The sequence below is a fragment of the Orbilia oligospora genome, assembly GCF_000225545.1.
Source record: "Orbilia oligospora ATCC 24927 unplaced genomic scaffold scaffold00075, whole genome shotgun sequence".
Lineage (NCBI taxonomy): Eukaryota > Fungi > Ascomycota > Orbiliomycetes > Orbiliales > Orbiliaceae > Orbilia > Orbilia oligospora.
In genome coordinates, this window is record NW_011645632.1 from 773,802 (window position 1) to 796,791 (window position 22,990).

Here is a 22,990-nt window from a genome sequence, read left to right on the forward strand (position 1 = left end):
ATTTGAATATGGCGTTTTAGAGGCTTTTGGAAGCGTTCTGTTAAAACAAGAGCACTGGCACTACTCTTAATATTTAGTACATTTGGGGAATCAACTGGATCTGGAATGGATTGCGGTGATGTAGTTCGAATTGCTAGTTCAATTCTTTATGACAGATCCTAGTGAGATTTGGGTAGAATATACATATATATATATCGACAAAAACAAGATAAATAATCCAAAAATTTAAGTTTCATTTGGGTTTTCTAGCCTCATCTGTCGGTTTTATCAACAGCTAGCTTTTTCGATTAGTCCAGTGAACAAGAGAACCTAGAATCATAGGCAACCCGCTGTGCCTGGCTCTTTGCCTTTTATGTTGTTGCAGTTTTGACTCTCGACGTGTTGCATACCATTTCTACAGCCACGATTCGTTAACCTTCCTCGTTCGTAGCTACAACCTCCACGCCTACAACATCACAATCTAGCCTTAGGTACTCCCCGACACCCACGTGGCTCTCTCGCGTAGATAAAAAAGAGTGAAAACCATCTATCGAATTTCCACTATGATGGCGGACTTAACGAATCAAGCCGTAGATGGCATGATTGATCCCGAGATTTTCAAACAGGTCCAAACCGATATAGATGAAGACATCAAAGTTAGAGATGTACGTTGAATGGACTAACCAACAAATTTTTACCCGTTCTCATGAGGCTAATGATATTTGTATTGAATCGATAGGAGATACGGGGGCTTCTGAAGTCATTGGACAAGCATGGTACGCCTGGTGGTTTTAATGCGTTTTACTTTTACGGGATGCTGGCGAGCTAACAACATATACCTCTAATCGGATAGATCGTTCAATCCAATCAGTTCTATCTAGAGTTCACGCAGTTCCTGCGTCATCTTGTAGGTTTAATGGTTTTTTTACAAAAAAATCTTGGTTAGCGTCCAATTTCTCTCATGGCTGACTTTTAAAAAAATCAATAGTGGCAGCTCTACTTAGTAGTGCACAGCCTTTCTTTGAACAGCAGCGAGATACTTTAAAAGAACTCGATGCTATTGCATCGAAATATCCATACTACAAGTATGTTGCACATCCGAAGAACTGGGTTTGGGGTGATTAATTGCCCTAACTAGTCAATGGTTTTTATAGATACAATTCAATATGGACAAGGGAGTTACAAGCCGCGGTAAGCACTATCCTCTTGGGTATCCAGTAACCTACTCAAAGTAAAGCTCTATCATATTTACCCTTTTCTTTTTGCTCAGTCATACGGGATTGTGCTGGCCGGATGGCTCGGGGCGTTTACGCCGGAAAACGAAGAGCGAAAGGAAGGTCGCTTGATGACTATCAAGGAAGTCGGCGAGAAGCTTGGGGGTATGATATTACCGTCCAGTGTGTTTCTTTTTGACACAATGCTGACTTTAGGCAGTTTCGGTAAACGTCAGGGAAACCGATGTCTTTCATCTCTCTCTTGAAGAGTATCTACACTCTCTAATCAATCTGATAGAGGAATTGGTATTACAATCTTACAATCTCGGAGATATTAACGCTATGGTATCAAGGGGTTGTTCTAATGACGAAGTTTCTTCTAGACCCGGCTTGCGGTTAACTCTGTTACGTTGGGCGACTACCAACGACCAATGCTCATTAGCAAGTTCGTGAAGGACCTTCATGCTGGGTTCCAACTGCTCAATCTCAAGAATGACGCTCTGAGGCGGAGAAGCGATAGTATAAAATACAACGTATGATTTAAGTGACCTATTTAATTTGCTTAAGCCGCTGCTAATGGGGTTTCCTTCTATAGGTCAAGAAAATCGAGGACGTGGTCTATGATCTCGCATTGCGAAAATTGATCAACCAAACGGATAGCCAAGCCCCACCTTCACAATAGAGCGGATTGTCAACCGCTGTTATTGTTGTTGTTGTTGTTGTTGTTGTTGTTGTCTTTTTTTCTTCTTTTTTAGTTTAATAGGTCATTGACTTGATGTTTCCTAGCTGATTGTATCCATCATTCAAACGAGCTTATTTGCCGGTGTGTAAAATTTGATCGTTGCATTGTTGCAGTGGTGGTGAGGTTGAAGTTTGTTGGGTTTTACCAGCTGGCAAGCTAAGTCCTGTCTTGTTTCCTGCGTGGTGCCGAGACTGTCTTGTTCCCACCTCGCGAACCAATTCTCCAAATTGATTGCACATCACACCCGATACCTCTATGTACAATTGCGACCCGTTATAGGGCCATACGATATGGCCAACATGGTAGAACGAAGTGGAATTGCGGAAACCGTCCGACATGCTCATCCAATAATCCTCCTGGGAGCTCTGTATGCCACGTTCACATATTTAGTCAATGATCCCCCAGCCGTCCTCTTGAAGCTTTTACCGGTAACGATTGGAATTCAAATAATCCACGCGTCTACATGTCTCGGCAGTAGTAGAGTGGCAGTGGCGTCCGGGAACAAGAAAAAGGTCAAATCGGCTTCCAAGGGGAAAACGGAGGATGTGGGGGCCAATATCATGGTAGACTTCGACCCTCAATGATTATTCATATGGATAGTGACTATAGACTAACTGGGTCGGAACATCACAGACGGCGTTTTTATCTCTCTTCTTGACTCTATTAATCGGTACACCGGCTATATTCATCGTAATAGTCCTACTCGGTGCCCCGATAACGGCGGATCTTTCACATACCGCGCTTTGTGCTGCACACTTGAGCGTTCTGGCTGGATTTCCTTTGGTTTATTCCTATCATGTACAAGGGTCTAAATGGAGGGATATCATCTCGTTGAATCTACCGATGGATGAAGTCTACGGAGGCGCGTTGGGAGCGTGCCTTGGAGCGTGGTTTGGAGCTATTCCAATACCGTTAGATTGGTAAGAAATGGTGTTTTCGGGCGATGTATCACTTTGCAAACGCTGATATGACCCTGGTGATAAATTTGTAGGGATCGCGACTGGCAAAGATGGCCGGTGACGATAGTAGTGGGGATATATGCTGGTTATGCAGTTGGGCGCCTGGGAGGGCTGGCATTTATTGGTAAAACTGCGCGATTCAACTGAATTCGCTGAGAAAATTTAGCAGTTTAACAAATTTATATCATTGATTCATAACCGACTTGCAAGAGAAAAAAAGAAAGAAAAAAAAAAAAGGAAGATTAAGAGAGCAAAGAAACGGAATAGATAAGAAACTATAATGATAATTGTGACATGCAGACGTCTAAACCCTCCAAAGTAGACTATGAAACCCCAGGTGGCAGATATATTGTCCGGATGGGCGTTCTATTTGTGTGGCGCTTGGCAGGTTTTGGTGACCAGCCTGGCCTCATTGCTTTTAATTCGTGATGAAATTGGACATCGAGCTCGACATGCCACCACATCCACTCAAACCGCTAAACCGGGCATCGTCAGCAAACACCTTTCGAAATGGATGGATTCATGGATGAGAAGAAGGAGTTCGAAGGACTCAAATCCTTCGATGCCTTTCGTATGTGATTATTCTTCGCTTTTGTTTTTTCTTATGCTCTTCCCCGCGTGCTGCGACACCGGGTCGATTCGCGATGGGACGATGTCAGCTTCGCTGATAGAACAAAAGGCCCAGATAATTTTTTTTAAAGTGGGCGTAAAAGGAAGAAGAATAAAAGTAAAAAAATGAGAAGAGGAAGCTAACTCGAAATATAATATTTCCTTAAAATTTATAGCAAAAACCCGAGTATCCTACACGACGAGATCATCGAAAGGCGGCGTTATAACAATGGTGTTCGTGGCAATCTGCGTCTGGCTGGTTTGGGGCGAATTGAGCCTCTATCTGGACGGGAAGTCGGAAGAACACTTCAGCGTCCAAGGCGGGGAGGGCCATTTTATGCAAATCAATCTCGATGTAATAGTGGCCATGCCGTGCGACAGTCTACATGTCAATGTTCAGGATGCCGCTGGAGACAGAATTCTCGCCGGAGACCTCTTGCACAAGGCCTCCACTGATTTCATATACGCCGATACACATTCCTTGCCACAGAAATTGAAAAACAAAGATTCGAGAGAAGGAGGGCCATCATATGACGGGTCGGAAGAAGTTATTAAGAAAGCTGGGAAGAAAAAGAAGTTCAAGCTGAATCTCCCAAAGCGACCGAAGGGGAAGAGCTGTAGAATATGGGGCTCAATGGATGTTAATCGTGTTATGGGTGATTTCCATATCACTGCGAAAGGCCACGGTTATTGGGATCCCGGCCAGCATGTGGACCACGACAGTAAGCAAAATTTACAACCTTACTATTCTATTGATTTGGGAGTACTGACAGAATATTTACTTGTTATCTAGCCTTTAATTTCAGCCATGTTGTGAATGAGCTCTCGTTCGGCGAATTCTACCCAAAACTGGTGAACCCGTTGGACGGGGTCGCCTCAGTTACCGAAGATAGTAGGCATTCTTCTACAATCGAGTTTCAATGAGTTCTTACTGACTATCTACTCTTCTTGGTCGCGTAGAATTCTATAGATATCAATACTTCATGTCCGTCGTCCCTACAACATATAAAGCGCACGGTCGGACGCTCCAAACGAACCAATACAGTGTTACAGAGCAAGGACGCAGCATGAACCCTCAGAGTGTTCCTGGGATCTTCTTCAAGTTTGACATTGAGCCAATTATGCTCACTATCACGGATACCCACACCCCGTGGATATACCTGATTGTGCGACTTGCCAATGTCATCGGTGGGGTTATGGTGGCAGGAGGATGGCTCTACAAAATATCCGATGGTGTTCTCGGGTCGGTTTTACCATCACGAAGACGAGGGTTACGCAACGATCATTATTTGAACGGAACGCCGATATACTATGAGGAGGTTGATGAATAGATTCTGATATATGACGATCGATGTGTATATAGCCTGTTAGCCCGTTATTTACTATTTTTTTTTTTTTCATTTTGTAAGCTTCTCCCTCCAGCTTTACCGCCCAAAGCTCAAAGGATTGTGAGGAAATACGTAATGCCGTAAACCGGACATGACTCCGAACCAACAAGGCTAGATGATTATGTAACAAGCCGTTTTGGGAAAAGTTAAGTGGCTTGGTAGGATCCTGTTGTGGCAGTGTGGCGCGGCCAGGCCAGATCCGGCTGCATGGCCCAGGGCGGTGGTGTGCACATGGCCTGGTGGGTAAGTAACATGGTCCGTAGCCAGTTATTCCCTCCTTCAAGTCCAGCAGTTGGGTCTTCTTGTGGCCACCAGATTACAAAGCTCCGTTCCCTTCCATCTTATCCTATCCCCCTTCCTTCCTTCTCTCTCTCTCTCTCTTCTTCTCTCTCTCCCTCTCCCTCTCTCTCCCTTCATTCATCGCCATCTTCATTTCTGCTGTCGCTGCAAACACTCCTCTACAGCTCTCATCGTCCAACTGACTGTAGCTTTGGATCTTTGGAACTGGTCTCTTAAGCGCCGCCGACACAACATTCCTCTTGCCACCCGGATTCCATCGCTTTCCCCATCTGCCCATTCATACCTGCAAACGGCCTCGAAGCCATAAATACTCTCCTAGAAGGCACTTCTCCAGCTACTCATCTTCCTGCCAACTTGATCCTTAACCGGGACGTTTCCGTGTTGCGCCGTACTGTCAACCCTCACTTGCGCCCAGGATGCAGATATTCGTTAAGACCCTTACCGGCAAGAGTATGTATGCCCGCGTGTACAACGTCAAATTACAATTTGAGCCAACTAACGTGTCTGCTGTATAGCCATCACTCTTGAGGTGGAGTCTTCCGACACAATAGACAACGTCAAAGCTAAAATCCAGGACAAGGAGGGCATCCCCCCAGACCAACAAAGACTCATATTCGCTGGGAAACAACTGGAGGACGGCCGAACTCTTTCCGATTACAACATCCAAAAAGAAAGCACCTTACATTTGGTTCTGAGGCTGCGAGGAGGCGGCAAGCCTAGATGCACATTTGAAGGCTGCACAGCTTTCCAACAGCGGATAATCGGAGATTGCAGCTTCTGCAATGGCCACTTTTGCGGCAAGCACCGACTGCTTGAGAGCCACCATTGTCCAAATTTAGAAGATGTAGGTTTGCCCGATTTCCGATTTCTTTCTCTTTCTCTTTCTCTTTCCCAACCACCAACCAACCTTGTGTCAGACGACGCTAATTCTCCCACTCTCACGTGACAGTGTCGCAAGCAGTCTCACGAGCGTAACGCCGAACAATTAAACTCCCAGCGGACAGAAACAAGCCGAGTTACGAAAGTCAACTAGCTAAAACACTCCTGGCTCACTCTTCCTTTTTTTTTATTTTAGAGCTAGTGACAACCGTTTCACTATCTTGACTTTTGTTCAATGATTTTTCCAACGATTTTGCCAGTGTTGCAGCGATTCTCAGGGTTCGGGATGGTTTTGCTGTTTATTCCTCGCAACGCTTTATTATATATATCTCTTGCAGCGAATCTCTGAATACCCTTTCGAATATAAACCAGCTCCGTGTTCATCAGGGGCTTTCTATTATTAAATTCCAGCCTTTGTTTTTTTGTTTTGTTTTTTTTTTCCTTTTCTTTCTTTGTCCTGTGGTTCTTTGCGCGAAAGATTGCTCCTGATTTTCTTTTTTGTGTTTTTTGGTTCGTTGTTGGTTCGTTCGTTCGCACATGCTTGCTTGTTAGATCAAATCCCAAGTTTGCAATCCTGTTAAATCCGCAGTCATGCAGCATGTCGATGGTTCCGGTCGGTGTTCTGTTTTCTCGTCGGGGAAGTTCATTCCGATCACAGATAGACTAAATACTTCAAAGCCGTTCCAAAACATCCAGTTGGTTCCTTGCTTGCAGCCTGCCTAGAAGTCCCTAGACCAAATAGAAGTTCGTTTATGTCAAAAAAAGTATGTCCGTTCCTTGATATCCAGGGCCCTGCGCAGGGCGGTTCAAATTTGTGATGACCATAGTATGACGTAGTCGCATACCACGATCGTGATGACCCTGCCAACTTCACTTGACGATCAACGCTGCACATGGAGCTTGTATACCATCAGCTATCCCAGAAATATGTCTATATAAGATGCGCTAATTCGCGATTCCGGGCGATCTTCAAATATTAGTATTGGAACATCCATTCTTCAATCCATCTAAACAATCCAAACTTATACCTTAGAAAATTTACTCTACTATACTACACACACTTTATATTGATACCTAAGTACCTACCTACAACTAGATCAGTATCTTAAAAATGTCGGAGAACAATAACAATCAAGCATCCAGTACGTTTCACACCTCCCTCCAAAATAGGTGCATAACACCAGATGTTATTGATGAGAACCCTGTCTAATCATGAAATTCTCCGATAATTATAGCTCTCGGTTCGGCTTTTCAGGGAATCGCTGGTGCCGTTCAGCGCGGAATCGGTCAGCTCACCGGCAGCACCAAGGATATCCAGGATGGCACAGCTCGAAAAATCGATGCCGAGGAAGAAAACGAACGATCTCATGCGGCTGGAAAGTATGTATCATATAGTTTAGAGGTTTTTATGTTCTATAATTTCTAACTTCTTTTTTTTTTTTTTTGGACAGACTGGGACCGGTAACCGCAACGGCTGAAGGTGGTACTCATGTCGATAGCAAGGACCGTCAGCAAGGAAGCTGGAACCAGACCATTGGCTCCGTAAGTTCTCAACCCCTTTGTTTTCTCACTAAACAGAAGGCTTACAAGGCCATGTTGCCTGGTCACAACAGGGTAAACAATTCGTAGGTGGTATGATCGGAAACGAATCACTCAAAGCACAGGGCCGTGCACAATACGATGAGGGAGTACAACAAGAAACATCCGGCCAGGCCAGTGATCTGGTCGACGGTTACGCTGACAGGATCAGTGGGGCTATTGGGGGTGCGCTAAGTAACGACCAGGTTGAACAGGAGAGATATAAGAGACAGCATGACGGAGGGAAGGCTGCTATAAGAAGTGTCGAAAAGGACTTGCAGAAAAAGGTTGATGCCGATGAGTGATATCCCCAAAATATCTGCCATTGCGCAACATGCAGATGCTTAAATAGAATACCCGGATTGCTTGCTCTTTCTTCGTATTAGCGGCATTGATCAATATAATGTAGTTATACAATATAATTACTAATATTATTACCCCTGAAGCTCCGACCTGCTACCTCGTTTTCAAATTAGACGCTTTCCATAACAAATGTGAATTTAATCATCATGGTCCTCGATATCTGATGTTAAGTCAGTTGCCTCCTTTTCACTCTCCTCCCGCATTTCCTTCCATGTTGCCCAGCTGAGGAGGCCAAAGGCCGCAATAATCAGTAATCCGCCAATAATCGCAGCAGACGTTAGCTCTCTACCAAAGAGAATGTTATCGGTAATCGCAACGAGGAAGATTGTGAGTCTGTATATATTGAAGCGGGTGAACATTAAGGTAAAATAGGAATAGTAAGCAGTGTTAGGACTTACAGCGCCGCAACGGAACTAAGAACGGGGCTCGTTAAGCTGATTAGGATTAAGAATGATCCGCTAAAAACTTTGCGGTGTGTTAGTTCAGATAACTTTGGCGAATATGGCTTTTTATCGACTTACCAGCGTTTGCGAATATTGATATACTAAGTAGCTTTGCGGTCTCGCCTGTAGGTATTTCGAATGTCTCCCATCCGGTCCAATGTAGTAGTGGCAGCGGAATCCAAAGGATAAGCTATTTGTGGAATAAGATAATGCTCGTACTATCAACATTGAATAATTGGGTACTAGAACCTACCAAGGTAAACGCCCCAATACATGCACAGACGGTATTCGAAAAGATAACTGATCTGCCCGAGCTTGTGCCGCTTGGGGGGCAAAGTAGCTTTTTATACAGTACCTCATAGAGTCCATAGAGGACACTGCCTACCCCTATCAGCATATTCCCCCCCAACCTAGTGTTCGCACTGCCATCCTGTTCCTGTTTGTTCGTATTATCACCGTACGCAACCACAAGGACACCGACGACAGCAATCATGACGCTGATAATTTTATCTGCTTGAGGCTTCTCTCGTAGCAGCGGAATCGAAAAAGCATATGCAAAAAATGCGCTGCAGTTGTAAATTGCCGTTAGATCTGATGGTGTTGTCAAATTCCTAAAATATACCAAAGTCGTGAGTGAACTATAAGTAAGTGGTGAGGTGGAAGGGGATAGGTGGGTTGACAACATACACGGCGATATACCAAGTCGACCCAGCTATCGTAAGAGCAGTAGTTACCAGGGCGATGCATCTTAGTAGATAATAGAAGGGATGGGCCACATCTTGAGGGTGGCTACTGCGATCCGCTTGTAGTATCATATCAAGTGTTGACCGAAGAAGAGACACATGGGATCGAAGAAGGTTCTTGAACGGTATTTGTCGTTTGCGAATCCGTAAAACGAGTAACTGCGCCGGCCAGAGAAATGCCCAGGAACCATGTGTGAGATACCTATTTGGAGCAACAACCATCGCGACCTGGTTAGCGGCAACCCTTAATGAACACCAGGCATGTTGTTCACTTGCATCATGCAGTATGCTTTATTCCACCCCAGATCTCTCTGGATATACTGGGCGGTCTCCGTTTGAAGGACGAAAGAGCCTAACGAGAGCACAAGCATGAGTGCTGCCAGGGCATAACGGTTACGGTTATTTTGTCTATTTTGGCCGAGACCTCGATCAGTTTTCGGTAAAATGGTGACTTATATATCGAGAATCACGGTTCTCCTAGCTTACACGGTCACGGGCGACCGCGATCGGAACTCTGCTCTGCGTACAGAATTCCCTTCGCCATCAACCCTTGTGCTTCGGCCTCTCTCAGCGTCGAGCAGAGGCTCCGACGACTGAACTTCGTCACGCACTGTAGAAGGGGGCCTTGACATCCTTATAGCGAAGGGGGCCGATATTATTCGGTATATGTTTCTAGAATGGATACGTATATGTCGAGGAAGATGTGGGTCCTGTGTGCTTAGGCTTTCTCAGGGGACCCTGAATATTGATGCAGTTGAATAGCTAGCCCCGGCACCCGTCTGCAACGCGAAACAAGGGTCGTACCAGAGGGGAATCTATATCTTGCGGGTGGAGTCCTCGGAGCTGGCCGCGCCATAGAGAAGATGACCGGATAGACTATGGTGGTATCGAGATATTGGGGATGATTTGATCTCAACATTAAGTTGCTTGCTTTGAAGTAGGTTTTGGAAGTAGGTTCTTTGGGCGGACTTTGGCTTACATAGAGATGGTTTAAGCTAGGAGAAAGCGGACAGCCAAGACCCATCTATTTCACGCTTAAACCCCGACTATCGAGCTAAAGTTGGGTGGTTCGCCTACATATGCGCATGGCATGCGTGGGTGGGAATGAAAGAATTGGTTTCCAGGCACGCACATGTTCCATATTTACGTTTACACATAGGCAATAATATCTGTACAACTAAACTCGGACAGCACAGGATTGCTAACATATACACATTTTGATCTAAACTTTAGCTCTCTAAAATAAGAGCGGGTATCCCTGGAATGAAGAAGGTGCGATAAAAAATAAAATAAAAAGAGAGAGATGTAAGAAACTTGGAAGTAAACAGCTCCTGGGTATCCGCTACGCCCCCTCTTGAATTTTTGGGTATCTGTCAAAGGCCATGTCCTGCTTCAAGGTCTTTGCCAAATCCGGAGAAGTCTTTGGAGTACTCGGAAGAACGAAACGAAGTTTCACCGGCCTCTATATCGATGTTAGAGACGCCGGGTGGTTGTGATGCTAAAACAGTGCCTTCTGGAGGTTGCATTTGGTCCCTCTTCCGTCGAAATGAGACTCCCCGAAAAGGTCGCTGGATTGTTGAGATGGTAGATTTGACGAACTTCGAGAAAGCCTGAACCCGAGCGTCTCGAGCGGCTACCATCCGGTCCCAAAAGGGTTTTTGGCTCGCTAGTTTCTCGATTTTTGCCATCGATGGCCTGCTATTTGCTTGCACTGTACTTGCCCAAACATGCGATATGGGTAGGGCAATTGCTATAATAGCTTGCGCCAGCGATGCAGACCCTCCGAACTTGACGAAGTTTTCCACAATGCAAAATATAGCTAAGGGAGGGCCATACGTTAGTCCTAAGGTATATAGAATAGAAAAAATCTCCCTAGATATTGTATATGGCATACCTGGAAATAGAAGTGTCTGAACACCGGACACCAAGAGACTCTCCAGAGATCCCAACCCTACAAACCCCATGCGGCGTCGATTTCGAACCGATTGGTACATTCTCCATGTAAAAGTCGCTGAGAATACGATAATACTGAGGGCGACCAACGCATTTACTAGCGGATTGGCCCACTTGGTGATTCTCAGGTCGGGCGGTCTTCCTTGCAACTGTATAATGTATACCCCCAGGGAAAGGTAAGCAGCGGTGGCGACGCTGCTGACCGAACAGCATGTGGCTAGAATCCTCGCTTTCGATCGAGGATTCAGCGCCCAGCAGATCCGCACTTGAAGTAACAGTGATATTTGGGTGCCAATCATTAGCAGTAGCGATAGCACCGATGACACGATACTAGCATTTATGTCTGATATTGGGACACCGGAAACATCCCATGCAAATATTGTATACGTCCTTGCTAGGCTGCTCATAAAATAATGCATAAAAAGGATGCCTCTGAGAATAACCAAGACTATGTTGATAAAGTTGGCTTTGAATATTGGAGTTTTCCGTTTTTCAGCGGCAGTGATGCATATCATAACAAAGAGGGTCGCAGTAGCAGCGCCGACTTGAGTCGCAAATATCCCATTTGTGAATAACTGATCCTGGCGGAATGAGTCAATCTGGGCCATCGTAAATGTAACATTTCCGCCATCGGGATAAAAGAAATAAATAGGGTTGGTTTGCGGGTCAAACCCCTCCACAGGCGGTACAGGCACTGCGATGAAAGGTGTAATACCGTAGTCACCCGACAAATCCATGGCCTCTTTTATTTCGTGCCGTCGTGCGGTTGAGAGTGATTCGTTATACTGGTTGGGTGTGATATGGATTTTTGGGTTGGGACTGTTCTTAAAAAATGTAAAAGATAGGAGGACAAAAGTGTAGGAGAGTGAAAACCCATTTTTTGTAGATCAAAATAGAAAACAAATAAATTGCTGTTGCCGGTGCTAAATGTAGAGGAAAATTGGAACCGGGGCGGAGGGTGATCTTGAAGCCAATGTGAAAGGTATCGATATGTTAGAGCTGTAGTTCTCAATCCAATGTGTTGCTGTGTTGTGAGATGAGACTTTCGTGTTGTGTTTCGCCATATCACGTGAACATCTTGTCTCCAAGGAGGGAACACAATGATAGCAGCTCGACGAGATCGCTGGCCGAGCATCTTCCTATCGATCCTTATTTGATCAGATCACTGGTGACGTCCCTCCGACATAGTCCCTCCGGCAAGTAATTTGAGAAGGGTCATTCTTTATTCTAACTACAGAAATGCTTTGATCTGTAACGTTGCCAACGTCCAGAATCCACATATTCCTGGCCAGTAGCGTTGTGATTCTCACCAACCTAGTTGCATCCACACGTGCACACCCGCGCAGCCCTCGCCCTGCAGTGCCAGGTAGCTTAGCTACTTAAGTACTTACTTACTTAAGTTTATAGCCCTTTCTAATACCAACTCCCAGAAAATAAAGATGTCCCAACGTGGAAACCGCTTGATGCATCAGCCTGAGCAGCAGGAGGAGCGCTCCCTCTGGCAAAAGGTCGTTAATGAACTAAAAGCTCTCATGGCTCACGAAGCGAAAGTCAATGACATCCGACGCAAGATTGATACTCTTGAAGAGAGAAATCGTCGTCACGATGGTAAGTCCAATATTCACAACCAAGTCTGTAAGAAAGGATTGGGATGAAACGCCCCAACTTCAATTATGGCGGTTCTAACACAAAGGATAAATCTAGCCACTTCTGCGGACCTTCAAGAATTGGCAACTTGCTACAAGGGCCTTAAAGCTTTGACTGATGAAGAATCCAGGTAATCAATATCACTATCACAGTCTGCTCTTCATTTGCTAACTCCAGAATTACCATAATCAACAGGTTGTTAAGCCATGTGATTGAGCATAACTTGTCTATTCTAATCGGGTTGCGCAAGGCCACGGAGCAAGGCTACGGGAGTTCTGGCAGTGAGTTCCCTTAAACTGGAAGACTCGAGTAGGGCTCTGAGTACTAATCAAATAATCGCAACAAAAGCTGGCCGGGACGGGTTTTCTAAGAGGAAACGAAATGAGGCCGTTTCGGTTGATAGCTCGGCGAGCCGTGGGAAGCCAAGGAGCATGTCGGTCCCGAACGAAAATGGGCCTGTTCTTCAGGTCGGGTCACAAGTAGCTTTCCGGTTGCCAAAGCAGAAGGGTGCGGAGGGTGAGTGGATCCAATGCGATGTCATCAACATCATAGGAGAAGGGAACAAACGACGGTAAGTTGGCGGGGTATCGGATGGGGAAGATATGTTTATCCGCTGGGTGCTAATATTGTGTGTAGATATGAAGTCCAAGATCCTGAACCGGATGAACTTGGGAACCATGGACAGCAGATATACAAGGCTGTTGCGCATCAGCTTATCCAGATCCCGAGCGATTCTGCTGGTTTACTCCCATACCCAAATGGCAAGCAAGTTTTAGCTAGGTATCCTGAAACAACTACCTTCTATAAAGCCGAGGTAATTGGAACAAAGGTACGTTCCGTAATATTTTAGCTTTGTGGTTTTCCTTCCAAGGCAGTCTTCATAATTAGGCCAGAACACTGACGTTATCGGCGGGGTTTCCGCCCTTTTTGTTTTTTTAGAGGGACGGAACATGCCGGCTGAAGTTCGAAGGGGAGGAAGAAGTCGGGAAAGAGACAGAAGTCGAAAGGCGTTTGGTTCTCGAGATTGGTGGTAGATAGGCGTAATCTATAACACAGGCTCTCGTTCTTATGCTACCATGATATTGGGATCAAGGCCAAAGGAGCCTATCATAAGCCGATCGATACAGAAATCGCAAGCCAGATCCCGGGAATCCAATTAAACCTAGATTCCCGACACAACGTCATCGTCGCCGATTTCCATGCCTGTTTCATCTGCAGCATTGAAATTGCGGGGTCTCATGGCCGTGTTGTTTGATAGCTTCTCCTTCTCAATGTGTAACCCATTCTTGATCGGGCCTAATGAATTCTTCATCTCGACCCCAATCTTGACAATTTTGTCGTTACAAGCGCGGATATCATCGTGTTTCTTTTGGAGGTTTTGCAGAAGTAAGCTTAACCTGCCCAGTATAAACTTGTCTTGTTAGCCATAAAGACATGAGCTTCCTGTAATCAATAATGAAGGGAGATCAGAACATATCTTTTTGCGACAGGTGCTCGAAACGAAATCTGTCGTCCATTGATGTCGGTATGGGTTATCGCAAGTTTTGAGTTGTTGTACTGGCAAGAAAGCCCGGAGGTTGGTTTTGGTGATCGACCAGCCTGGGTCGGGAATTAGTAACTGGTAGCTTGAGCTTACCAGAAACCCCACACCTGTCCACGCTGGTAGTCGTCACCAACACTCCATCATCCACCACTTCCAACTGTAACGATACATAAGTTTCCGGCCCTTCACAATGTCCGAGGCTCCAATAGGTTCGTCTATACTGCCCAGCTTATCCCCTAATCAAAATTATAAGAGTAGTGGCATTTGTCTCGTCTGTTTACGTCGCGACTAAATTCCTTGTCGTTCCCGAATCTGGTCGATTGTGCTAACTTGAGTGATGTTATAGTTCTCGATGGCGGTACCGGATTGTAAGTCAAAACGTTTTTTTTTTGAGCGAAACCGTTATTTTGAATAGGTCGATGGCAGTCGCTCGCCCTCAACCATACACAAACCCAGAGAGTACCTAGTTAACGTGCCACCCTACGGATAGTCTCAAAGTCGGCTATGCCGGATCAAATTTCCCCGAGCATCAATTCCCAAGTATTGTTGGGAGGCCGATATTACGAACGGAAGAGAGGGAAACGGGAGGCGAAGTCCTCTTAAGGGATATCATGTGCGGGGACGAAGCCGCCAAAGTCAGGACTATGCTACAAATCAGCTACCCGGTGTGTCTTCAACCTTAGAACATATACCCTCCGTCCGGCTGAAGAGCTGCTTAGCTAAACATCTAAACAGATGGAAAACGGCATCGTCAAGAAGTGGGATGATATGCTCCATCTATGGGATTACACCTTCAACGAAAAACTTCAAATCGACCCAACGGGCCGGAAGATTCTCCTTACAGAACCCCCATTGAATCCCCTGAGTAATCGCGAGAAAATGTGTGAAGTTATGTTCGAAAACTATAACTTCGGTGGAGTTTATGTTGCGATACAGGCCGTGCTCGCCCTATATGCACAGGGTATGCTCATAATTCCCCTATTTGTATGCTATAATCTAATACATTTTAGGTCTCAGCAGTGGTGTCGTTGTAGACTCCGGAGACGGTGTTACTCATATTGTTCCAGTCTACGAATCTGTTGTTCTCAACCACCTGACCCGCCGTCTCGACGTGGCGGGTCGTAACGTCACCCGACAGCTTATTAAGCTTCTCCTACGTCGCGGGTATGCCTTAAACCGCACAGCCGATTTCGAAACCGTCCGTCAAATAAAGGAAAAGCTTTGTTATGTTTCCTATGACCTCCAACTTGATCAAAAACTCGCGGAAGAAACTACTGTTCTCGTCGAGAACTACACGCTGCCAGACGGCCGCGTTATCCGGATAGGTAGCGAACGCTTCGAGGCGCCAGAATGCTTATTCCAACCACATTTAGTCGACTGCGATCAAGAAGGCTTAGGCGAATTTCTCTTTAGCACGATCCAAAGTGCTGAGGTGGACGTCAGATCTAGCTTGTTCAAGGCAATTGTCCTTTCCGGGGGCTCCAGCATGTACCCTGGGCTCCCAAGCCGGTTGGAGAAGGAGCTTAAGCAATTATGGCTGACGAGGGTCCTCAACGGGGACCCCACTAGATTGAATGTCAGAGCAGGCCCCGAACACCCTCCGTATACCCCAGAAACAGCTAACTAACACGTTTTGGTAACTCGCAGAAATTTAAAGTTAGGGTCGAGGACCCGCCGAGAAGACGGCATCTCGTATTTATGGGAGGTTCAGTGCTCGGCAATATCGTAAGTTGTACAAACCGGTATCCCGTTTATGCCGCATTAATTAATTAATTATTGTTTTACTATATTAGATGGCTGAGAATGAGGGAATGTGGATAACAAAAGCTGAATGGGAGGAGCAAGGGAAAAGAGCCCTAGAGAAGTTAGGTCCCCGGGGTTAAAGGCCATCCCCATTCGCTACAATACGGCCTAAGCTCTTCGTTACCCACAATGCAAAGAATTTACATTGTATCAAAGGAGCTAGGTCCATTCATGCACTGCCTTTAGCCATAGATCTAGAATTATCATATTTTTCTTCCAACTGTAGACAGGTGTGCATTCACAATAGGGCATGTTGGAACGGTAAGGGATAAGGCTATCAGCCGAGAAAATCTAAACATGTGCTTTCAGCAACAAAATACGGAGTAGGGACTGTATGATGATATTTGAGAGGCCAAAATTACCACGGCGCCCTATGACTGAGGTGATAGGCTAGGGTGATATTTGAAAAAATGACAATAAGAAACAATGACTCCCCAGGACACCAAGTTAGGCTCTAGAAATGACGAAAACATTCTCAAAACGAACAAGAGTATAACCGGACGAAAATAATACAGGGCCAGGGCAAGATACTTGTAAAGGACGGAAATATATTTCAACTTCAGAGACCTAAATCTGGAAGGAGGTGGCCCATACGGTGAATCTATGACACGTTTTTAGTTATTTTTGGCCTTCGCACAAATGGAAAGAATGGCCTACCTTTGTTTTTAGATAATTATCGACTTCTTCCCCAGAGACACCTCCTTTTAAGCCCTTCCAAGCCAAGGGGACCATTGGAACTCTTTCCGCGACCTTGATCTCCTTGTTTGGACCTTCGACCGCTGCAACCTTTATCGGGTTATTGGTCAACAGCCTAATCATCGACAGACCGAGGTCTTGGAGTATAGCAGTAGCTAGCCCATATGATCGAGCATCAGCTGGGTGGCGAAGGAGCAGATTCGCCGTAACCGTATCATTTCCGAGATCTTGGAGGTTATAAGCCTTTAATTTTTCGGCCAACCCAATGCCCCGACCTTCTTGACGCAAGTACACCACAACACCATTACCTTCGAGCGTCATGAGACGAGCGGCTTCATCAAGCTGCTCGCCGCAGTCGCACCGGGCCGACCATGCAGTCTCCCCAGTGTAGCATTCGGAGTGGATCCGAACCAAAGGAATGGGATTTTCCGGTGGTTGAACAACCTGGTTTGGGGATAGAGCTGCGGATGACGTTCTACCAGGATATAAACGACCCGTATAAGCACCCCGAGTCATCCGCACCATTTCTGTTTCATTCTCCTGTGGGGCATCTAATGATCTGGAACGGATGACGTCTCCAAACACGATTGCGAGATGCTCTTTGTTATCGATATTGTTGGTATACAAGTGGAGGAAGATTTCGCCTCCACCATTCCTACAGTTGAAAGAGACCAACGGGAAGCCTGTTAACAACTGGACGGGGGAGTTTAGGGATGGGGGCGGTGTCTCTTACCTCGGTATTCTTGCTCTGACTTGGCATTTCACCTACAAAATCAATGCACCAGCAGCAAACAGTAGCTATTGTTAGCATGCGAATACTTCTAACGGGTGGGCCGGGATTTGTTCAGTGGACGTCTCGGTGAAGAAGGGGAAGCAACCATGCCTACCTTTGGTAATTCTTCTAATAACGTCGGCTGAACGACTGCATTTTGTTCCGACGCAGAACTAGTTGCGGGTTCTGTAGACCGCCCTGGAGTTCTTGTTCCCGGGGTTGAAGGCGGCGTGAAAGCTGGGGAAAGCAAACATGGCGGGACATCAACCTGGTTGCCTTTTGCCTCGGGAACAGGAGGGAGAGAAGCCATTGTGCTGTCGTTGGTTTGGGGCGCCATTGGACAATGGTTGCAATATGCTGTAATACAAAGTGAGCCGAGGGGCTACAACAACTTTTTGAATTTCCGTGAAGTGAAACGACGTGAGATGAAGTGAGATGAAGCGAAATGATCCGAAGTGGAATGAAGTGAAGTGAAGTGAAGAACGGTTTGGGGTGATCGACAGGGCCGGATTCTGAACCAGACTGAACTGTCAGTACTTATACACCATCACCATACCAGGTAGCACTCGTCTCCTGCGTGCAAGCGATGGGACCTTACTAATCAACTAATGGGATATCGAAGAATTCAAGTTAGTAGACATACTGAGTAGGCATGGAACTAGTTAGCCGACGCCAATGGTGGGAAGCTTATTCTAAAAATGACTAAGCCAGCCTGCTCGGCTTTCGACTAGCGTATGATATTTCCGCCACTAGACTAGTTTGCGGAGCAAGTAACTCCCCCAGCTATTGCGAGGCTGAAGACTTCACCATTTCTGACGGGAAAAAGAACAATGCTCCTTCCGATCCTGCAACGACAGTCTCTCCGGTCCGCTGGCTTACGCCGACATTGTCGCCTACTCCATATTTCGAAACCTAGACTACGCATCTTCGACCCCGTTCGGTCCGAAGATGAGCTTTACACCCTGCTCGTGCTCTCTACATCCCGTAGACTTCCGCTCATCACCCTTTGGTCTGCATCATGGTGTCCCTCTTGCCACGCTATACGACCCCTCATTCAGGACTTAGTTGATGAACAGGCTAAGAATGGATCATTGCTCGGGTTCGCAGAAGTTGAAATTGACCTCCCGACGACTTCAAGTCTTGCTTCTCTATATTCGATCAAGTCGATACCGACGATGCTGGCCTTTCACAAGGGATTGGCTCTCAACAACAGAATCGTGGATACCAGAAAAGCAAAGCACAGAGGGTATTTGGCAAACTGGCTGCGTGAATGTGCTGCGGCCCGATAGGTTTCTCGAAAAAAAGAACAATGCGAAAAAACAACACAGGTGTTCAGAGTTGCGAGTTGCCTTCCAACGGGGATATCATATAGTCTCTACAAAATAGTGATTCACTTCCAGGGATTCTTCCACCCCATTGAACCTTATGATAGTATCAATTCGGGTAGTTACGGAAACGGGTTCAGGGTAATGGCGGCGTATAGAAACAAATGTAAGAAAATATGGTCCCGCGAACATGCTGTACCTGTCAACAAGAAAGCCGGATCGCTAAGTCTGATTATATTAGTCTACAAACGTAACTTCAACCTGCTCGATTAAAATAGAACTATATCAAATGTACGGCGTGGTAGAAGTCAATAGTGCCCACGGGTATGGTGGGAGAGGAGCAGGTAGAAGTAAGGGCCCGCAGGACCCGTCGCATTACACACACGTTTATGCTGCACGAGTGGTTGGAGCCTTTACGTTGTTTGATAGCCATCCCTATATATATGGTGTCAGCGACGATACTGAGAATTTCGATTATGATTATATGATCAAGCATACCAGGCCTTCTATCAAACCTTCACCGGTCGTGGCGCACGACGGTACAACATACCATATCCGATCCTTTAGTTTGCTCAGCTGAAGTTTCTCTGTCACTTCTTGTGGAGACATCGCTAAGGGTAGTCAAATCAGGTCAGCATTTGTTAGCAAAGCATTTCGGGGAGATATATATGCGGGCATACCTCCCGGCAAATCTTGCTTATTCGCAAAAACAAGTAACAAACTTTCTTTCATTTCCCGGTCTTGAATAATACGATGGAGCTCCTGTCGTGCCTCGTCGATTCTCTCCCTGTCGTTCGAATCTATGACAAAAATCAAACCCTGGGTACCTATGTCGAAGGAAACAAAGTAAGCGACTGGCTACGGCGATAAAAAAAACATACAGGGGTTCGTATACCAACCTGAGAAATAATGCCTCCAGAGCGGTCTGATCTTGTCCTGGCCACCAACGTCCCAAACATTGAATTTGACATTTTTGTATGTGACCGTCTCGACGTTAAATCCGACGGTTGGGATGGTAGTGACACCTTGGTTGAGCTTGAGCTTGTACAGTATTGCTACAGGGTATCAACTTGTTAGCGATGCCAAAAACGACAACTACGCGACCAGAGAAAGGCGCCAACACGCCAAAATCACAGAGATCATCAGGTAGGGTTTTACTTGTTTTTCCAGCAGCATCAAGACCTAACATAAGCAACCTCATCTCTTTGGAGCCAAAAAGTTTGGCCTGTCGGGCATTAGTTGTTAGTTTGCTGACGGGGCGTCGAGCTGGATCGTGGCTGGGAGCATACCATCATCTTAGAAATTTGACCACCCATTTTGATTGCTGATTTGGACAGATGCCCTTGTGCCTAGCTATTTCGCAATGTATACGATCGGTTTTGTGATAGAAGGCGATACCCGAGAAGCTTGCCGAGGGGGGGGGGGGGGGGGGGAGATTCTAGGTTGAGGAAAGTCTGTGGGTTAGAGCGGTGCGAGAAAGGGGAAGAAGGTCGAGATGTGTTTGGAAAGATAGAGTCGTGCGTGGTTGGGATACTAAGGGAGTACTTACTTACTTGGTATGTGGCTTAAAAGTGCGATTTTGACCTTCGAATTCCCCGACCATAAAACCCCAAACTTCGAAGGGAACTGGACAAAGATATACTCTATTTACTCTATAAAATCAAGCCGGACAACCAGCCCGCCGCCGATTGTACTTATTATTTCTGATGGGGTTTTTGGTACGTGAAGATGGAAAGGAGCTGCTGTTGCTAAGTACTGTACTTAGTGCGGGTAGGTAAGTGGAAGTACTTAATTATTACAAGGATCCTCCGCTGCAGCGAGGCTGGTCGGTCAGATTGGCCTAGTCAGCCCATACTATGTATGGCGCGCGTCGGAGATCGCACCGTGTTTGTGCATCACAGCATGACTATAAACTCTCAGATTTCTAGCGGAAAGTCTCCTCGCCTTGCAGAAGCTTGCATTGGAAAAACACATACACGCTATTTTTAACGGACGTTATTTTAGTGGCTTCTGCGCGCTCTAATGTCGACTTGAATGCTTCTTGATTGACCCAAACATGAATTAAATTCAAAACCAAACAAAATTTTAAAACATCAAGCAACTACCTACTTACTTATAGGTACTTAGGTAGTAGTGCCCACTTGGGTTGCAATTGACTAGCTTGTATCTACTACCATGGTGCCGCTTAGGCAGCATATATATGTAATTAAGTACTTAACTACGAACCAGCTCCAGACGCCGTTTCACGTGAGAAGATACAGATTGACATCAGGTGAATACTTCCAATTTATACCTCATTCGCCAGCCTTGACCCTCTTAGTCCGAGGTTGAAGGCTGTCGTCTGGTAATCCGCTGCGCTTCGTCCCAGGTAGCGAGCTTGTCCGAATATCGTTGTCGTCAGAGCTGACCCTGCGATGAGGATACTCGATAAATGAGCCCTCGAAGGCACTAGAATGAAACCAGGTCAGCCTCAATTATACCTCAAAATTATTTCAAGTAATTCATCTCACTTCAGACTAATCTTCGGCCCTTCAGTAAAGTAACGATGTTCCAGTGCTTGTTGGGCAGTTAATCTTTTGACCGGGTCGAATTCCAGAAGGCCGCTCAATAATTCGTATCCTAATTTATTTGTGGCGCCGACTTGTTGGTACCAGGTTTCGAGACTGCAGATATACGGTTTAAAAGGCGCCATTTGGGGGTATTCAGGTAGCTGGGTGATCGAGGGCCATCTTTCTTCTAAAGAGCGAGCCAGGTTAAGCGTTGAACAGAACCTTTCCGTGCTATCCGATTTCTTCCAATTGAACGATACGTACTTGTGGGTGTGCCTAATATCTCGATTATCTTCTGCATTTGATTTCTCTGGAAAGGCACTGTTTTTTTTGAGTCCATCTTCGCTTCTTCTCCTTTAAATATTGGTCGTAAGGCTAACAACTCGGCAAAAATACAGCCGACGGCCCATAGGTCTGCCGTTAAGTATCTAGCGCGTCAGTTTCAACTCGATGATACCAGTTTGAATACGTGATGATTCCATACCAATAGCAGCAGTGTAGTGCCGTGATCCAAGGAGCAACTCTGGCGCCCTATACCATATCGTTACAACCACCTTGTCTCCGTTAAAAAGGGCGGCTAGTGGTTTCCAGAAAACTCTAGCTAGCCCTAGATCGCCTATCTTGACTTCACCTGAAGCGGTTACCATGATATTGGCAGGCTTCAAATCTCGATGCATCACCCAATTTTGGTGTAGGTACGAAACTCCATTCAACAGCTGCCATAAGATAGATCTGATTGTGGATTCCGGAATGAGCCGACGTTCGGGGTGGGAATGATGGTGAACTATTTGCTGTTTTGCCATCAATAACCAAATTCCTAAAAGACTAGATACCAATACTGCTATTTACCAGGAGATCGTGTTCTGCGTATTCGAAGACCATATATATACATTTGTCTTCCAGGATTATTTCGTGAAGATGGATGACATTTTCATGAGCGAGTTCGCTGTTAAGCTGTGGAGGAAGCACCGATTAGCTAAAAACCATGCACTCCCTTGCGGGGACAGAAATAGACTTGCCGCCATCTCACGGCATGCTGACTGCGATATACCAGTATAGTTTATAACTTCTCCTTCTTTGTCCGGTTTGAATCTATTGGCGCGATCCCGTCAGACACGACACGATTCATACCAAACATTACTATCAAGCCGGCTGAAGGATCCATACTTTTTGATCGCAAACTCACCGGTAGTACCGGGGTGTCGAGAACGCGCCTTGTATACTCTGCCATAAGTTCCAGAGGAAATAAACCCGATTATGTGGTATTTATCAAGAACTTTGACTTTAGAAGTATAGGGAGGCAGAGGCATTGCAGAGATGGGGGCGCTGGGTACCGATATATGGGCTGCTTTCGCGATCTGGTCTTCCATTGACGACCTTTGTGCCGAGTTACATTGCGCCTTACGGGGTGGTGCTAGTCCCTGGTCTGATCTGGTTTGGTATAGTGTGGTTTGGACAGGAGGTCCATTCCAAAACGGGATTACCAGGTTCTAGTACTAGTACTA

The 22,990-nt window shown here is 45.9% G+C and overlaps 13 protein-coding genes across 13 annotated transcripts; 8 read left to right on the forward strand and 5 right to left on the reverse strand.

Annotated features, from left to right (window-relative positions):
* Window positions 1-542: 542 nt before the first annotated feature.
* On the forward strand, window positions 543-1,875 carry AOL_s00075g217 (uncharacterized protein; the record flags this gene model as incomplete). Its single annotated transcript, XM_011122528.1, has 9 exons — window positions 543-644; window positions 719-755; window positions 833-886; window positions 968-1,064; window positions 1,134-1,170; window positions 1,250-1,358; window positions 1,414-1,499; window positions 1,577-1,726; window positions 1,789-1,875. The coding sequence occupies 9 exons, from the start codon at window positions 543-545 to the stop codon at window positions 1,873-1,875; spliced, it is 759 nt and encodes a 252-aa protein (XP_011120830.1).
* Window positions 1,876-2,234: 359 nt separating this feature from the next.
* On the forward strand, window positions 2,235-3,041 carry AOL_s00075g218 (uncharacterized protein; the record flags this gene model as incomplete). The annotated part of the gene is made up of 3 exons (XM_011122529.1): window positions 2,235-2,498; window positions 2,569-2,855; window positions 2,927-3,041. 3 exons carry the CDS (start codon window positions 2,235-2,237, stop codon window positions 3,039-3,041), a joined length of 666 nt encoding a protein of 221 aa, XP_011120831.1.
* Window positions 3,042-3,416: 375 nt separating this feature from the next.
* Window positions 3,417-4,834, forward strand: AOL_s00075g219 (uncharacterized protein; the record flags this gene model as incomplete). The annotated part of the gene is made up of 4 exons (XM_011122530.1): window positions 3,417-3,465; window positions 3,680-4,225; window positions 4,297-4,395; window positions 4,464-4,834. 4 exons carry the CDS (start codon window positions 3,417-3,419, stop codon window positions 4,832-4,834), a joined length of 1,065 nt encoding a protein of 354 aa, XP_011120832.1.
* Window positions 4,835-5,607: 773 nt separating this feature from the next.
* Window positions 5,608-6,224, forward strand: AOL_s00075g220 (uncharacterized protein; the record flags this gene model as incomplete). The annotated part of the gene is made up of 3 exons (XM_011122531.1): window positions 5,608-5,641; window positions 5,707-6,035; window positions 6,141-6,224. 3 exons carry the CDS (start codon window positions 5,608-5,610, stop codon window positions 6,222-6,224), a joined length of 447 nt encoding a protein of 148 aa, XP_011120833.1.
* Window positions 6,225-7,181: 957 nt separating this feature from the next.
* Window positions 7,182-7,953, forward strand: AOL_s00075g221 (uncharacterized protein; the record flags this gene model as incomplete). Its single annotated transcript, XM_011122532.1, has 4 exons — window positions 7,182-7,212; window positions 7,306-7,450; window positions 7,522-7,612; window positions 7,684-7,953. The coding sequence occupies 4 exons, from the start codon at window positions 7,182-7,184 to the stop codon at window positions 7,951-7,953; spliced, it is 537 nt and encodes a 178-aa protein (XP_011120834.1).
* A 195-nt stretch (window positions 7,954-8,148) lies between these two features.
* Window positions 8,149-9,419, reverse strand: AOL_s00075g222 (uncharacterized protein; the record flags this gene model as incomplete). The annotated part of the gene is made up of 5 exons (XM_011122533.1): window positions 8,149-8,344; window positions 8,410-8,476; window positions 8,533-8,644; window positions 8,708-9,065; window positions 9,142-9,419. The coding sequence occupies 5 exons, from the start codon at window positions 9,417-9,419 to the stop codon at window positions 8,149-8,151; spliced, it is 1,011 nt and encodes a 336-aa protein (XP_011120835.1).
* A 1,151-nt stretch (window positions 9,420-10,570) lies between these two features.
* Window positions 10,571-11,758, reverse strand: AOL_s00075g223 (uncharacterized protein; the record flags this gene model as incomplete). The annotated part of the gene is made up of 2 exons (XM_011122534.1): window positions 10,571-11,016; window positions 11,092-11,758. 2 exons carry the CDS (start codon window positions 11,756-11,758, stop codon window positions 10,571-10,573), a joined length of 1,113 nt encoding a protein of 370 aa, XP_011120836.1.
* Window positions 11,759-12,589: 831 nt separating this feature from the next.
* AOL_s00075g224 (uncharacterized protein) lies at window positions 12,590-13,835 on the forward strand (the record flags this gene model as incomplete). The annotated part of the gene is made up of 6 exons (XM_011122535.1): window positions 12,590-12,758; window positions 12,855-12,927; window positions 12,993-13,078; window positions 13,146-13,368; window positions 13,434-13,626; window positions 13,737-13,835. 6 exons carry the CDS (start codon window positions 12,590-12,592, stop codon window positions 13,833-13,835), a joined length of 843 nt encoding a protein of 280 aa, XP_011120837.1.
* A 695-nt stretch (window positions 13,836-14,530) lies between these two features.
* AOL_s00075g225 (uncharacterized protein) lies at window positions 14,531-16,223 on the forward strand (the record flags this gene model as incomplete). Its single annotated transcript, XM_011122536.1, has 7 exons — window positions 14,531-14,549; window positions 14,687-14,708; window positions 14,831-15,005; window positions 15,076-15,301; window positions 15,351-15,916; window positions 15,988-16,065; window positions 16,134-16,223. 7 exons carry the CDS (start codon window positions 14,531-14,533, stop codon window positions 16,221-16,223), a joined length of 1,176 nt encoding a protein of 391 aa, XP_011120838.1.
* Window positions 16,224-16,702: 479 nt separating this feature from the next.
* On the reverse strand, window positions 16,703-17,921 carry AOL_s00075g226 (uncharacterized protein; the record flags this gene model as incomplete). The annotated part of the gene is made up of 4 exons (XM_011122537.1): window positions 16,703-16,744; window positions 16,801-17,494; window positions 17,573-17,604; window positions 17,727-17,921. The coding sequence occupies 4 exons, from the start codon at window positions 17,919-17,921 to the stop codon at window positions 16,703-16,705; spliced, it is 963 nt and encodes a 320-aa protein (XP_011120839.1).
* A 520-nt stretch (window positions 17,922-18,441) lies between these two features.
* Window positions 18,442-18,900, forward strand: AOL_s00075g227 (uncharacterized protein; the record flags this gene model as incomplete). The annotated part of the gene is made up of 1 exon (XM_011122538.1): window positions 18,442-18,900. The coding sequence occupies one exon, from the start codon at window positions 18,442-18,444 to the stop codon at window positions 18,898-18,900; it is 459 nt and encodes a 152-aa protein (XP_011120840.1).
* A 423-nt stretch (window positions 18,901-19,323) lies between these two features.
* Window positions 19,324-20,252, reverse strand: AOL_s00075g228 (uncharacterized protein; the record flags this gene model as incomplete). The annotated part of the gene is made up of 6 exons (XM_011122539.1): window positions 19,324-19,371; window positions 19,435-19,547; window positions 19,617-19,763; window positions 19,836-19,991; window positions 20,095-20,161; window positions 20,226-20,252. 6 exons carry the CDS (start codon window positions 20,250-20,252, stop codon window positions 19,324-19,326), a joined length of 558 nt encoding a protein of 185 aa, XP_011120841.1.
* Window positions 20,253-21,230: 978 nt separating this feature from the next.
* On the reverse strand, window positions 21,231-22,855 carry AOL_s00075g229 (uncharacterized protein; the record flags this gene model as incomplete). The annotated part of the gene is made up of 7 exons (XM_011122540.1): window positions 21,231-21,384; window positions 21,447-21,672; window positions 21,750-21,899; window positions 21,970-22,276; window positions 22,335-22,439; window positions 22,516-22,525; window positions 22,617-22,855. 7 exons carry the CDS (start codon window positions 22,853-22,855, stop codon window positions 21,231-21,233), a joined length of 1,191 nt encoding a protein of 396 aa, XP_011120842.1.
* Between the last annotated feature and the right edge of the window lie 135 nt (window positions 22,856-22,990).